Source organism: Leptinotarsa decemlineata, unplaced genomic scaffold, assembly GCF_025532065.1.
Source record: "Leptinotarsa decemlineata unplaced genomic scaffold, Ldec_3_MD MMD2_P_RNA_scaffold_9, whole genome shotgun sequence".
NCBI lineage: Eukaryota > Metazoa > Arthropoda > Insecta > Coleoptera > Chrysomelidae > Leptinotarsa > Leptinotarsa decemlineata.
In genome coordinates, this window is record NW_027412536.1 from 11,404,677 (window position 1) to 11,420,614 (window position 15,938).

The 15,938-nt window shown below is 32.4% G+C and overlaps 1 protein-coding gene across 1 annotated transcript in view; it reads right to left on the reverse strand.

Annotated features, from left to right (window-relative positions):
* Positions 1-1,511: 1,511 nt before the first annotated feature.
* The window catches only part of trbl (tribbles), a 64,338-nt gene continuing 49,911 nt past the window's right edge, over positions 1,512-15,938 (reverse strand). The window contains exons 4-5 of the mRNA XM_023167227.2: positions 12,455-12,646; positions 1,512-2,833 (exon numbers count right to left, since the gene is read on the reverse strand). Of these exons, the coding sequence (XP_023022995.1) occupies positions 2,590-2,833; positions 12,455-12,646 (436 nt within the window). The 3' untranslated portion in view covers positions 1,512-2,589. The remainder of the gene's footprint in view (positions 2,834-12,454; positions 12,647-15,938) is intronic.

The window sequence follows — 15,938 nt, forward strand, 5'->3', positions numbered from 1 at the left end:
TATATATAATGTCAATGATCAAATTTCGAATATTTCCTGTTTCCTCTCTCTTTATGGTTGCTACCACGCTACTAGTAAGTGCCAAGCATGGCCAGTGAAATAATTTTAAAATTTCAAAATCTTTTGAGTATTTAAATTAAATAAGTTTATTGTACTTTTTCTTTGAAACCCTAAAATTGAATGTGTGACACTTTTCTACATGATGAAAAGTATTAACTTTGTTTTTCTCATTGCAACATTACTATAACCTCAAGTTAGTAAGTACATTTTTTACCTATTTGTTTTACAATTTTGCTGCAATGTTCTGAATTTCTTGTAGATGTCTTAATGAAGGGAATAAATATTCTCGAAAGCTCGACCATATAACGAAGAGTATTCTTTAATCCCCAACAATATTCCGTATTTCTATATATATATATATACTAAAAAGAGTAAATATTTATTCTAATCAGACCGATTCCCTGAAAAAAGTTATTGTAGTCAAGCTGCTGGAAAATAATTCCATGAAAATCAAAAGATAAATCTATAAGTACTATTTTGATTTCAATTTACGGTACTGACGATGCCCAATAGGCTGAAACAGTTGTCTACCGGTGGCTCTCAAATTTATTTTTTTACTAGGTTTTTCATATTATTTATTGCCCTTAATACACTTATTTGCTGCATTGTTGGAAAATCATTCAAAATCCTCAATCTCGAGTCTTCCACATTTTCTATCTCTCTGCCAGCGTAAATCCTATTTTTCAATGCCCCCTATAGAAAATAGTCCAAAATAGTTGGATCTGGTGATCTTGAACACCATCTTATTGTCCCATTATTTGTCTCGAAATGGAAGGACTTCAATTCGAACATTAATTGCACAATGAATTTTTTTGTGTATATAAATTACTTCATTTCAATTTTCATTATAATTATAGTGTTCTTTTCGGATGTTATTATAACTACCATTTTTTTTTCTGCTCATCAAAACACATATAATATATTTTTGTTGTAGATATGTTTCAGGTAATCATAAAAGGTTTTCTTATTCGAAGTTTATTGTAGAAAACGCTCAGAGCAATGGATAAATATGAATAGGTACCTAAAAATGAGAAAATTCTAGAAAAACTCTATGGTACATAGGGAGACGTGAAAGTTGCTATTGTGTTTTTATTCAACCCAGTAAACCAATTTCCAGGGCCGTAATTTAAAAGGGAATAATAAACACAATTGTAATCGAATATTACCGAAAAATCCCGAAATATAAAATTGAATTCAATTTGTCAGTATGAAGTGAACGTCTACGATCCAAAAACTACAACAAAAAATACAGGTCTGTATTTAAAAATTCAAAGATGGGGGTGAATTATTTCCTCGTTTGATTAACCCACCTCAAATATTTTCGGTTGTAGCATATAGCAGCGTGTTCATACTAACCTTCAATTAGTATTACATTGATACAGTATTTCATTGTTGATTCATAAACCAAGTACTTGGGGAGTTTGCTGAAAGAGTGAAATGAAACCAAAATATTTACAAAAACTATCGTTTTATTATGAACAACATAATATACCACCGATGAATTTTTTCTCACAAATGCCAAGCTATTTACACGATATACATCGATATACCAATTAACATAATATAAATTAATAAAACGAAATATACAACGACTTCTATGTACATGATCAGTTCAAAAATATACAATGTGGTCAAATTCTCTGACCGAGATCACAAAACTAATTTTCAACAGCATCACAATTTTGAATTTTTCAAACATTAACGTCACCTAAGTAGAATATCTTACGTCATATTGCTGCAAGTCACCAACTGATAACAACACTGTAGCCAACGGTTGAGTAAAAATATAAGAAAAAAATGTTCCAAAGAAAAAATGTTAAGAGAAAAAGTTTAAAATGACTATTAAATAGAGTGAAAATGCTTGGAATATTTGCAGAAATGAGTATGAATAAATAATATACTCAAATTCATTTTCCTTGCAGCGATACAATGCAATTTTAATCATATTTGGTGGTTTAATATTAGGTAACAACGTTTGGCAGTGGATTGCCAATAAAAAGAAAAACAAGAAATCAACCTTCGAATCCACCAAACAAAATAATTCAGTCTTCGAAAAAAATCACTTGAATGATACAGTGATGCCTTCAAACAGAGAAATATTCAGTTTGCCAACTGACCTAAAACTTAAAGTGCGAGAATGAAAAAATATAAATGTACAACAGTCACATCAGAAAATAATCTGAAACAGAAAAGCAACAAAAAGATAGATTAAAAAGACTTTTGGTGGAGCCAAATTAAACAATATCAATAAATAAATTTAACTAAAAACTTTCATTGCATACAAGATGAAAACAAAACTAATACCTCAATCTTCCAAAACTTAAAATGTACAGAATGGCTTCAACAGACATTGCAGTATATCGAAAAGGTTGACAAATTTCGACAAAAGGTCAACTAAAATAGATAAATAATCTCTAAAAAAAGTCAGCCAACCCTCACGATATATAGCAAACATCTTACTTATTCCTAAAACACAGCACAAGATTTGCACGTTGTCCCGAATTTTTTTCACAGAAAAAAACTTAGGAACTAATCGTAGAAACTACATTCGGGCACTACTTGATCACATGGCGAAGGCTTCCAGTTCCGGTCCTCTTTCGTCAACCACGGATGGTAGAGAATATCTTCGGAAGTTAACCGTTCTGAAGGTTCTCTTCTGAGCAGGGATCTGATAAGACATCGAGCTCTAGGCGAAATGGATTCAGGAATCACGAAATGCCCTCTGGAGATTTTCACGAAGAGAGAAATATGCTCGGAATCATTGAAAGGATACCTGGAACAAAGAAAAACATTTTGAGAAAAGATTACTCATTTGTAGGTAGAAATCATGCTCAGACATTTTATTAAGAAACAAATGTCTATAAAAGGGCAGTCATTTGTGAGACGTGGTTTCTGTTACAAACTGTATTATATTCAGATACTAAGAAATGTACAAAGTCAACTGCTAATGTAACATAATCGCACTCACAAATCTATCCACATAAAATCTCATAACAAAGCGATAATGGATTGAATTTGTACATATGTTAAGAGGAATTTAGACAATGCAAATTCGAGACTACAATCAGTGGCTTAGTCATATTTATTACTGACGGTGATAATGCCTAAAATTCGATTTCATCCCGTAGACGCCTGAAACTGTCAACATTCGGTAAAAGTAAACGATATCCTGCAAGGGTATAAATATCTGATCAAATTGTTGAAATATGTATGTTCCTAATAAAATGCCAAGAATTTTCGAGAAATTGTCTTATCTATGAAATTATTAAATATCTTTATTTTGGTTCAATTCCACTAATTCCAGTGATACAAAAAATGTCATTATTTGAAGATGCTAATTTTTCTAGCGGTGCTGTTGATTGCAGTATTGCATTATATTTTCCATGGTACTTGTAAGTATTTTTGAAGGGATGATGTAGATATTTGAGATACCCTGTATAATTATTCATTATTTGCACGGATATTCGGACTAAATTTTGTAAATGCGTTCGTATTTGTCCGATAAACACATTTTGATGATCCTGATGTTGAGACAGATCCTGTAGTGTACACATTCTATATTATATCATGATTCAGTGTCTTGTTTATCCTTTGGCATATATTCCAAATCTCATTTAGAAATGGTTATTTTCTCCGGTTTTACCTTCCAACCAATCAATATTGTATTAGACTGTCTTTTTGAATGACATTTTTTGCAGCAATACTTGCTGGTAAGTTAGTTCTTATGGAGGGAGCCTTATTTCATGAGGTTTTCATTATGATTGGGTTCATCTCTATCTCAATATGACAGAGTAATATATTTTTTTTGTTTCAGATGGACACAGTAACAAAAGTCTTAAACTAGCAATGTCGGTGTTGTATATTATAACAATATGTGTTCTCTGCTGAATATATAAAAATTTGGTATTATTTATTTCACTTCTTCAGTTTTTCTCCAACGTGAAACAGAGACAAACATTCCTTTTGTGGCTTAAATTTACTAGAGCCACTTTGTGGTTATAGTCATATCCGTTACGAATGCAATTTATTCAGACATTTCGTGCAGTTATTTCAAATAACGAAACGATAAAAGAATACGTTGCATAACTTGCTGACGCTAGCTGAAATATAAAAACTTCAACCCCGTCGCTATAAATTATAATAGTTCATTATGCAAAGCCATCTAATGGACTATAAACGTTGCATTTTAACCCCTCGATAGCCATAAACGATAAAAACTACGCAAATTCACACTTCCGGTTGGTAGAGACGATTTTTGATGGGAAAAAGAACGTTATTTTCTTGCGGGCTTATTTCTTCCTTTCCCAAGCTATGATGCGTAACGGATGCACCATATGTTGTCAGAAGTCGAAATTATACAGGTGAACCGATGAACCTCTTTCTTTTCTTACCCATCAACTGCAGGAGTGGACTTCCCAAGTTTGATAATAAACAGAAGACTTGTTTACTTTACAGTACACTTTACCCCTCAATTGAAAATCAAATGAAACCCAAACTCCACAACAAAGAATCTAAATGAAAAATAAGTGAGACATATTTTTGGAATATTCTTATATATTTGAAAAAAATGTACGGTTGGATGACAGCCATTTTCAGAGAATTTGTCAAAGATATGTATATTTTCAAATAATGAAGTTGAATGGATTCAATTCGATTAGTTAGAGAGATCATTTCAGTAAAGACAATCAAATAAAAGTCTATATCTATCTCCCAATCACATAATCTTGGAAAGGTATATTAAGAGTTGTTGGGAACTTACTTTGATTTCATTTCTATATACAGTTAATCTTCAGGAAACATTGGTAATGCCAATTAAATGTACCAGTTAAATTAAATACTACTAGTATTTGATACAATTAAAAAAACTGGAATTAAACTCCTGCTTAGGATTAAATTGTTTTTAATTTGTAAAGTTAATTTTTTTTTAAATTACTTATTGTTGAATCATCTGAAAATGGAATTTTTAACAGGTGATAATTGACTGTATTGCCAAACATACGCCAAACTAACTGTTATAAGGAAAAAAGTATAGCTGAGGCACCAGTCAATATAATAATAATACTGATAATCTTCAAACAATACTCAACCTCTGACGGAAGAACCAAACTGTTTCGAAGGTTCGAAATAGATGAACACTTCAATCTAGCAGACCACTATTATAATATTCATGCAGTCATTGTTCACTGTGGTTCTGGCGTTGAATTTGGTCATTATTACGCCTTGGTCAAGACGAAACGGACTGGTTTAAGTTTGACGATAGTCGTGTCACGAAGTGTTCAGGCGATGTATTGAATTTATTGGAGCCTCTGGAGTCTACATTTTGTTTTATAAGAATCTTCAGATAATATGGTGCAGAGGTTTTTCCGGGTTTTCCTGCAGCTGAAAAAGCAAATGCGCCACTGGAATCAATGAAGTCGTCTCGGAGCGGCAATTCATTTTTATTGTTGTTTTATAATTTCACAAATAAACATAACATATATTCTCATATATACTTATATTCATATCACACGTACATATAGACCTACCAATTCTTTTCTAAATATTCTCGAAATCATGCCTAATAATGATTCTTTATTCACAAACATTCAAAAATGTGTTTCACTAGAATCAGAAACCTACATCAAAAGTCCGGCACTGCATCTGCATGTTGTGTGCAACAGTTGTCTTTTAGTCATTATTTCGTGGATGGGGTGGAAGTTACATATCGATGACCATATGCTGTTACAACACGCGCGTTCTTACGTGAAAATAAACTTGGTTTGTTGCTTTCAATTAATTTGCTAAGTTTGTTAAGAAAATATTCCTATTCTTATCGTTCCATTTTACTTGAATTGGAAATATTTGTTTCTTTCTTTTGAAAATGGAACAAGGAAAAACATACGCATGAAAATTGTTTTTATGGAAAATTGTTTATCAGAAAAAAACCTATTTTGGCTTTATACTTCTAAATGTCGTACATAGAAACAGAATAACTTCCAAAAAATAACAAATGGCACCTTTTCAAGAAAATGTGCATATTGTAATGTTTTTTGTGTACTATTAGAGAAATATAGAGCTAAAAATATCTTCCTTAACACAATTTGGGTTTGATATATAACGTGCAACGCATATTTGAAAAAATGTGATTAATCTTTTATAAATACCAGAACTATTTAAATTTATAAAGAATACATATGTATCACATGAAATTTCACAAATTTATAGTTGGAAAAATCCTTGAAAACCAACTGAGCACATTCACTCATTTGTAACGACAAACCATTTTTGGGATAATGAATCACCGAATGATAAATCTAATTCATTCACTTCCTACTTCCAGATATAGACGATAACAAAACTAAAACAGCTGAGCAGCGAAAGATTAGTGAATTTACTCGGCCGTATCCTTTCAAGAATGAAACGAGGAAGAATCCAACAATGGTCATGCTTCGATCAACATAAAAAGTCGGTATACTACGATCGCCATGATTCTTTTATTCCTAGTTAGTCATGGTTTATGAGCCATGTACAATATTATAAATCGAACCTTGAACTTACGCCAACCTTGATTTCAAGTTATGTGTTTCACCTTAAAGCAGTAATTTTACAAGGACGAGAAGAGATAATTTCAACTGCATTAGAGTGTCGAAAAATTCCAATCAGAGCAATTTTTTTATTAACCGCAACACATTTACAGTTTCGCAGGGTATAGAGATTATTAACGCATATGGTCAATATCCCGAAATAATTTCTACTCAGGAGATCGAAAAAATAAGTTCACCACGTTGGTACGACAATATTAGAATATTAGAATGCATCAGATTCGAGGAAAATTCTAATTTTATACAAAAAAGAAACTTTATGCCATAATTTTAAGAATTCGCATCAGTTGACAACTGGGAACTGATAGATTGCCTAGTAGTGAATGCACATGTGTTTGGGACACGTGTTTTGATGAAACTTGAAACCAAGAGTTTCAACACATATTGAAATGATTGGTGTGACATTTCCTATTCGAATGATTACCTTAAAAATACCACTAATGTGTTTTTCAGTATTTACATTTAAAATAAAGGTTTTGTATTATGAATGTATGTCTAACCAGGTTTTTTAAAACCCTGTTGAATCAATTAATGCACTAATATGGTAAACAATAATTGATTTTATACAATCATCGAAATTTGGAGAAAAATTAGCAAACAAATATCAAACAAAAAAAGTCATGCAAACCAATAAGACAGTCTAACGCAGCGTTAAACTCAAAAATACTGTTGATGTTTTTTGGAAGACATCGCAAATCTTAGACGAAGAATGTTTTACTTCCAGAATATTACCATTAGATAATGAAAGACATCTTAGAGATTATTGCTTTCATGCTTTAAATATTAAGTTGGTGAAAACACATATTTCCGTAAATGAATTCGAAATAATGCAGAAATGCGACAAACCTCTTTTCTGTATAGGCCAATATCTTATAGAAAACCTCAGTTGATAAAAATATATATTGATGTCATGCACCTACAGTTTTTCTGATATATATGGGTCATATTGCATATTTTTTTATTAAGAAATGAAAAATTTCCACATTTAATTTATCAATAATTCAATATATTGCTTTTCTGAATTTCCAAATATCATCAGGTTTATTGAGATGTTACCGGTATGATTTCAAATTTCAATTCTTTAAATTTTTTAACTTACTTGTTTATTTTTGTCAACTGAAAATGAATAATATGATGGAATTGTCTGAAAATTGATGAAAATACATAACGCATATGTTCAAGTAACATTTGTGAGATTTCCACTGGGCAGTTTACAGAACAATAATGAAAAATCTTCAGTGTAGGATAGATCAGGAGTATACAAGTTGACTTGTGGTTCTTGCCAAAAATTTACATTGGCCAAATGGAAAGAAAGTTTTTCCAAAGAATAAAATAACATAGAGTAGTTTCTTGAATGTGAATACCAATTTCACATGGTGTGAGTTAAACCATGAAGTATTATATTTGGAATGTTCAGGAAGTAATATATTCAAAAATTCTGATAATGTACTGAATAATGGAATGAAATTGAATTTTTCTTCTATCCCAAATATGTTCTGTAATGTGGAAATTGGTAATCAGTGTATTACATGTCCATTTGATGAATTGATAAAATTTTCTATTTATTCTTAACCTCTTACCAAACAAAGAAAAATTTAATCATTTAGAAAATCGAATACCAATTGATGTACATCTATAATGTGATGAGAACAAAAAAGCCAAACACGCGAACCCACCTGTTTCTAATTAATGCCCTGTCGAAAAAATCCAAATGAGTTCCGATAAACCCTTGAAAATCTGCACCTGCTTATAATGAACCCTTCTCGCGATCCAGGTAGATCTGATATACTACATGTACGCAATATTTCAGAGTCAGCAGTTCACAAAATGTTGAGGAGACAGATTGTGATCTTGCCTAAATTGATGTCTGTTCAATACTTCTACTGGACAGTTTTTCGTGTGAATCAATTCGACATTTGAAAAAGTTTCAACCGAATCAGGTGGAATAAAAATTATAGGTGAATGTATTAATTGCCTTTTACAATGTACTGAAACGTAAAGCTATGATGCAATAATGTGGACCTTAACACATTCACATATCAAAGCATGAACTGAACCGGAAACGAATTCGTAGATAAAATGGAAAACAACACCAACGTCGCATAATAATTCATTTTTAAATAACTTGAAAACGTATGGAATTTATATTTATCTTCGAAAAAAATACACCGGTTTAAAATATTCGAGGAAACATTCCAAATTTAACTTACGAGTTTTTATAGACATTACTTTCTTATATAGGTCTTTTAGAGTTTCTAGTTTAAGATCTCTGAGCTACGTTCTTTCAGCAAAGTCAGCGGTGTTCACTTCTGTGTACGGTAATATTTTGGGAAATAAAGTTTTTGGTCTTCTACTTCTCAGTCTTACAAAAAATTTGGGAAGAAAGGAAGCAATCAATTTCAAAAATTTACTCTATAGAAAGATGTGCAGATCATGCAAAGAAGTAACTTTCAGACACAAACTGAAAAAAAAGGCTTTTTGAAACAGCTATTTTCATATAAACATTGAATTACACAAGAGGAAAATAATTTCGAAACAAATACTTTTATATAAACGTTGAATTATACGAAAAACTTTTCTCTCTTCCGTTTGTATTCCAAACATTCGTAATGGGATCGGATCAGATATCATTCACAGGATTCCTATAGAATATAATTAATGAAAGAAGTGAAATTTCACTTACATGAAACACTGTCATCCTCACTGTCAGACATCCGATGTTTCGCCGTAAGACACTTGCCTTATCGGCTCTTCAGTAGCAAATACGGATAACATAATAAAAAACATGCATAGTTACGACTTTTTGTCACGGAATGGCAACATAGATAGTTGTAGTTGAGAATGTATGCATATTTGCAAATTTGAAAGCTAGGCCCATTATTGGTCTCGATAAAACGGTGATAGTATTAAGAACCAAACGTGTTTCTTTGTTTTTAGTTTATATTACTTAAGGTGGCCCTAAACAATAAATCTGTTTGATCAAACGATTGAGTCAATCGATTGACGCGCGCTTCAATCAACTGCAATCAGCCCTTCAATCTTTTGATCAAAACCTTCTTCTCATCAGAAATGGGACCAGTGCACACTTGTTGTTCATTCGCTGGTGGTTCATTTCGGTGAGCAATGGTTTCGAACACGAATTTGGCCTTCCTGTCCCTCACATTGGTTGCCCTCAAGCGGAAAAAACAACAGAAAAAGAAACGACGGTGGTCGAAGGAGTGGTACATGGTAATGATGCAGTTTTCTTGTTTCTGTTGTAATAGTCTTTGCTCGTCACTTTCCATAATTCCGGACAATCGCGATATAATTCCATCAATAGGTTAATGAATTCCTGACCAGAGTTTTCGGGAAGCCCGCTTTCCGTAGCGGACGCCATAGTTTCTACCTAGTGACTGACGCAATGCTTGACGAAAATTGCCCTAGACGGTCAACCGCTTGAGTCATTCAAAATTTCTATCAGTCACCATCAAGCCTCGCGTCACGCGTCAAACAAGTTCCTACACGGTCAATCACGCATGAGTCTATCGATTGACTCAAGCTTTTGATCAAATTGATTGGCCGTCTAGGGCCTCTTTTACAGTTTTTTAAACTTTTTTTTGTTTTTATCCTCTCAACCGCATTTATACTTTCGGGTTTACTTTTGTAGACTGTATATAATCTATAAATGAGACTCTACTGACTTTTTTCGTTAAAACTTTGATTCATTCATGAACTGAAAATGACAGCGATTTTGTTATTGTTTACTCTTTCAGAATCATGAGCCAAAGCAATTCTAAACTCCAGACTAGATTGATACCGCATTACCATAGAACCATACATAAGTACAAACAACCATACATGGTAAAATTGTAACACTTCTTTTATTAGATTTTGCTCTACAATGTGAATCATACATCTCACTCTGGCTCAATTTTTCTTAAAGTTCATTTTAATATAATGCCAATTTGAATGAATTACGATACCTTGGCCCGACAATGAAATAAATACCAATCAACAATCAAAATTACCATTTACGAATAATGACCTAGATAATTTGGTTCCATTTATTCGGTAATTAGTGTGCTCTATTCGAATTTCTATTGGCGAGTACAAGTTGAGGGTTCTTTAATTTTGTTTTGAATATAATAAAACAATGTATGAATATATTCAATTATGGAATGATACTTTACAAAGATGAAATTGAAAGGGCAATTTTGACATGTGAGAACTCAAAAGTTAGTTCAAAGTACAGTGGTTTTGAAGAGTTATATAAGGTTTTCCTTCTCTGAAAGTAATATGAATTACGATCTTGACGTCACAATATTTTTCGTAATCATATTGCAGTCTTACAAATTTATACGATTCGAGATACGATCTAGCATTGCGCACTAGAGTTTATGTAAATTTTTCGCGAGACTTTAATCATCACATAACTTGAAAGTGTTAGAATCTGCAGGGTATCATTAAATTGAAATTATTTTTGTCGAACATGCTATATAAAAATATATTTTCGACACATTTAAATGACTGTTTAGTAAACTGTCAACTGTTATTTGAATACGTTATTTTCATTAGGTATCATCGGCCAGCTCTATCACACATATTTTCGATCTTAATTGGTTCAAACTGAAATTCTAGAGCCACATCGCAGATGCAAGCTTTTATTTACCACTGGCATATGTGGTTCACCTGTTCCTTCGAAATCACCCCTTAAGGCCCTTACGAAACCTCGTCAAGATGGAGATTACGCCGCAGCAGATTTCACCTGCCCCACATCTCCTGACAGTAGCTGATGGCATGAGGGTTCAAAAAAAAAAGATAATGTGGCGTCGGTCAAAGATGGGCAGGTGGTCGCACATGTCGGTATATTGCAAAGTGCTTCGGCTTCGTGAGTATATTCGCGATTTTTGTTCCTTTTCGCTCGTGGCATCTGCTGATGTTATTTAATCAACTGAGCGATGTAGATATTGAAATATTATCGAAAATTTGTAAGGTGTTAATAACGAATAAATTCAACTTTTCCACTCGTCTTCTTCCTTATCCTTCTATTTATCTTTCTATTTTCTGGGTCTGAAAGGTGATAAATCATCGTCTAGTTTTTCCTAAATATAGTTTCTTATCATACTTTCATAGATATTAAAGTTAACGAGAAGACATAGAGCTAGATTTGTCTGTAGGTACATCTAATTTGCTGTTTATAATTATAATTCCTTTTTTGTTTTGCTTTGTTCCTTCATAGTTCAGTTAATGCTGTTAGTAATCCTTCCTTATTCCTCCCACCCATTTTATCGGCTAGGCCACATCGCCACACACTTTCCTATTTTATTTTTTCTCAGACTTTTTTGTTTTGTCATATGCCTTGTTTTCAGTATCTCTCCTGTTTCTTCTATAAACAAATTTTCATATCACACTTCGAACATAATTTTGTAATAGTCTCTCCACCCCTTTCAGCACTGCGCTATTTTAATCTGTTTTTTTTTCACTGAAACTTCTGTTTGATTCTGTTCATTCATAAACTCTTTCCGAAGTTTTTGTTTCCATCTCCTGATAATTTCCTTTATTTGTTCCTTTAGTGTCTTCGGTAGCAGGTAAGAAAGGAAAAAAAATTAACAAATCAATAGGTACTCCTTGGAGAAACGAAAAATCCACTTTTCCGTAAGGATCACTCTTTCTTTATCTGTCATACATTTGTTCTTGATCATTTCGTCAATTATAGTGTCCTTCTAAAAGTTATCAATTTGTCTAGGGTTTTTAAAAATGAAGTTATTGAAAACATCGAAGCGAAAAACTGAGGAGAGTTTAATTTAATTTTTTTAATAGATTGTGAAACCTACCTTCCAACCAACATGGTGAACAAAATGACCCCCAAGCTCCACATGTCAGCAGCTTTTCCAGAATACTGTGCTCCGGTTTTCAGAATTTCGGGACTCACGTAAGCAGGACACCCCCTCTTATCGTGTAACCAATCATATTCCGGTTCATCTAATACTACAGCATCTTCTAAAGACTCTAATTTAAGCTCCGTCCTGAAAAAAAAAGACAATATCAACACATCATGCATACTGAAGTGAGCTGAATAAAATAATGAAACCAATATATATTCGTAATTCAAATTTTCCTAAACAATAATACTCTTTCTATTTACGAACGAAACATTAACCCAACTTTTAAACATTTTATTTTGAATTCTGTTTCTCCTATTTTCTGATACCTCTCCTATAGTGCAAAAGTATACCCATCAAAGCGGTTCTCACACCAGATATTTAGTTTGACACTTCAGATTTAGTATTGCGCAATATATTATCAGGTATTTGCCAATAAACCTACAAGTTTGGCTCGGTTATAACTATTACTATATTGAAATCCAAGAGAGCTATGTCAATATTTTCAGAAACATTTTAATTATTAATCAACGTTAGTTAACATCGTGTGCTAACATAGTAAATATGTTGCAAAACAAAAAACACACGAGTTACAAAACCCATTTCGTTTATAACTCCAATTTGTTAATATTTATACTGAGAATAACGCAAGAGTGTACCGTTTTGGTAATGGATTTCGCAAAATACTAAACGAACCTTTTCACGATAGTTCAAAGAAATAGAGGTAATGTTAAACTGACATCACATTAATAGTAGATGATTACATCGCTATAATCGCGTGTTCAAATTGCATTTGAGAGATAAAATATACGCGGAAGGGTTTTTCTGAAATTAACCAGTGCAATGTTTCGCGATTTTAATTGGGTGCATTGCACCTTAAAGATAAGACCCCGTTTATCCTTAGTTTCAACACGTTTCGACTTTTGATGGTTGTTGTTGGATTGTGGATGACAGCTGGTTAACTGAAACTTGTTTAAATATCAGAAAAAATGTCAAATTTTGGAAACGGAAACTTTCTACCAGGTTTGCAATACTTTCTTGAGCTGGGACAGGTGGGCTACGTAGGTCTGCATTATATTATACAAGATAATCGAAAAAACGATAATACATTTTCATTTTGTACAAGAAGAGTTTTTCAAACGACTGATTTTATTATTCAAGCGGTTTTTTCACACCTTATCATCATCTTTATAAGTCACCAAACGCTTTCTTTAAAATATAAAATATCACTAGAGTAACTTTTCCTATCAAACAGTTTCGTAATATCACATTTTTTCCGAAGCTTGGAACGCGAGTTCTCAGATATATTATAACCACAGATAAAATAAAACAAACATTTCAAAAGATTTCGCGAAAAAAAATCTTGGTTTCGTTCATGATAAGGTTACCCCAATGTCAATCTCTTCACATTTGTGTGAAGTAACATTTCAAGATATAATTGTGTATTTAGGTCATACAGATTACTTGCAATGTCGTCAGATATATACAGGATGATAAAAGAAAATGAAGGCGACCAACCAGAAATGCAATTTCTTTGGATTCCAACGAAATGAATGAATTAGTTCACACGTTGAATTTTGTGTTCAGAGATAAAACTCCTAAAAATATAAACAATAGCTCATTAGATTCGGAATGACGCAGTATTTGAAGCTAAATAAAATTTTTAACGTTGTTTGTTAATAAATCATTAATGAACAAATAAAAAAAGTGTAGTAAATAAAAAAAATCCTCGCCAAATTTGTGTTTATAATTGTTATATTTCACAATTGAACAAAAAAAATTGTTATGGAATTATTTTATTTTCAAAAACAACAGAATAACAGGATTTATTCATAATTGATTAGATTAGTGAGTTAAAAACTTGTCAATTCATTTTTACGATAGTAAAAATTTCAGGAAGAGGCATACTTGACTTGATGGACATACAGGTCGATTTGAAGACGGTCTGTTGTTTGACGGTATTGTTATCAGTTGTTGTAGCAATATGTTAATAGAAATTAAAGATTTTTCATGACATACATACGAAAAATGCAAAAACGTTAATGGACCTGCAAAACAACTTTGTTCGGTGGAAAATATATGTCAATTATGTTTTTTTTCAATTATTCGTGTTCGAATAAACATGTATCTGACTACAATTTTTTGTGTGCTGAAAAAAATCATCGAAAACCATTTTTCTACACGTCAGTCTGAATTCAGTGAACTATTGCTCACATTCAACTTGTGAACTGATTAGCGTGACAAGCTTAATATGAACTAGTTTGAAACATTTCATATTTTATCATTTAGAAATATTGAAAAGAATTACACATATTTCGAAAATAATTGAAATCAGGTAAACCATGGTGAAATAAATCCGCTCGCTATTGGACTCGACTGATATCGTCAAAATTCACGGTATACGATGTCGACTAATTGATGAAATTCTAGAATAATTGAGTTGCCGAACCGGCATTGCGGCCAAAAGCGAAAATGACACAAATTGATATCCGCCCGCTTTGAATATAAATTTGGCAAATAATCCGGGACACAGTCGGTAATTGACCTCTAAAATGCGCTCGGCAGAAAACATACGCTGTGGTGCGAATTTGTTTGTCGTGATCATCGCAGAGGTCAACAAAACAAACTCGAAAAAATATACTGTACAAACAGTGGTGTGCCGAATCTAGGCAGCTACTATGTGCGCTTGTTTGAATGTGGGTGGGGCATTGTCTCTCACTGAAGGGTACTGTTTCGGACTACCATTGTTTTTTTCATTTTTGACATTTCACAGTAATCACAGTTTGGACGAAACTGTAGTAAAGTTAGTTTACCAATAAACGTGGTACAAAACATAGAACATTTCTTAGATTTTCATTGACGACTTACATTAATTTAGGATTATTTCTTTGCCTTTATATTCCCGCCGTTGGTATTATAGTTTGTCTTTTCTTATTCTGAAGCTATTGATGAAAAAAAAAAGATCATAGAGAAAATTGGAGGCCAGTAAAAGCTATCTCATATTGAAAATGATATGATTTCTGAAGACATATATAGATAAATTTATCACCAACAATCAACAGTCAACATTTATTCCATGTAGAGGAAAAATTCTGTAAAGAAAGAATGTGATAGTATTTGCTACAAATATTAAACTTCAAAATATCATTTCTCGAACTTCCTCAGAAAAAAATTCAAAAACATCGGAATGGATTCAAGTCCCAAAAGTTTTCAGATGAGGTTTGGTCAAGATGAGTCTGCCCTGTCTATACACCTTGTGCCTGCATAATGAACCCTAATTTGTTAGTTGATAGGAATGATTGCTGGTAAAAAAATTGAATTTAAAATAGTAACATATTTGCGATTTGTTATGCCCTGTTAATTATATAATGAAACGTAGTGGAACCTCCAGTGGAACTTTCATACAATTAAATCTCTGCTTATCTTTCGTGTGAGC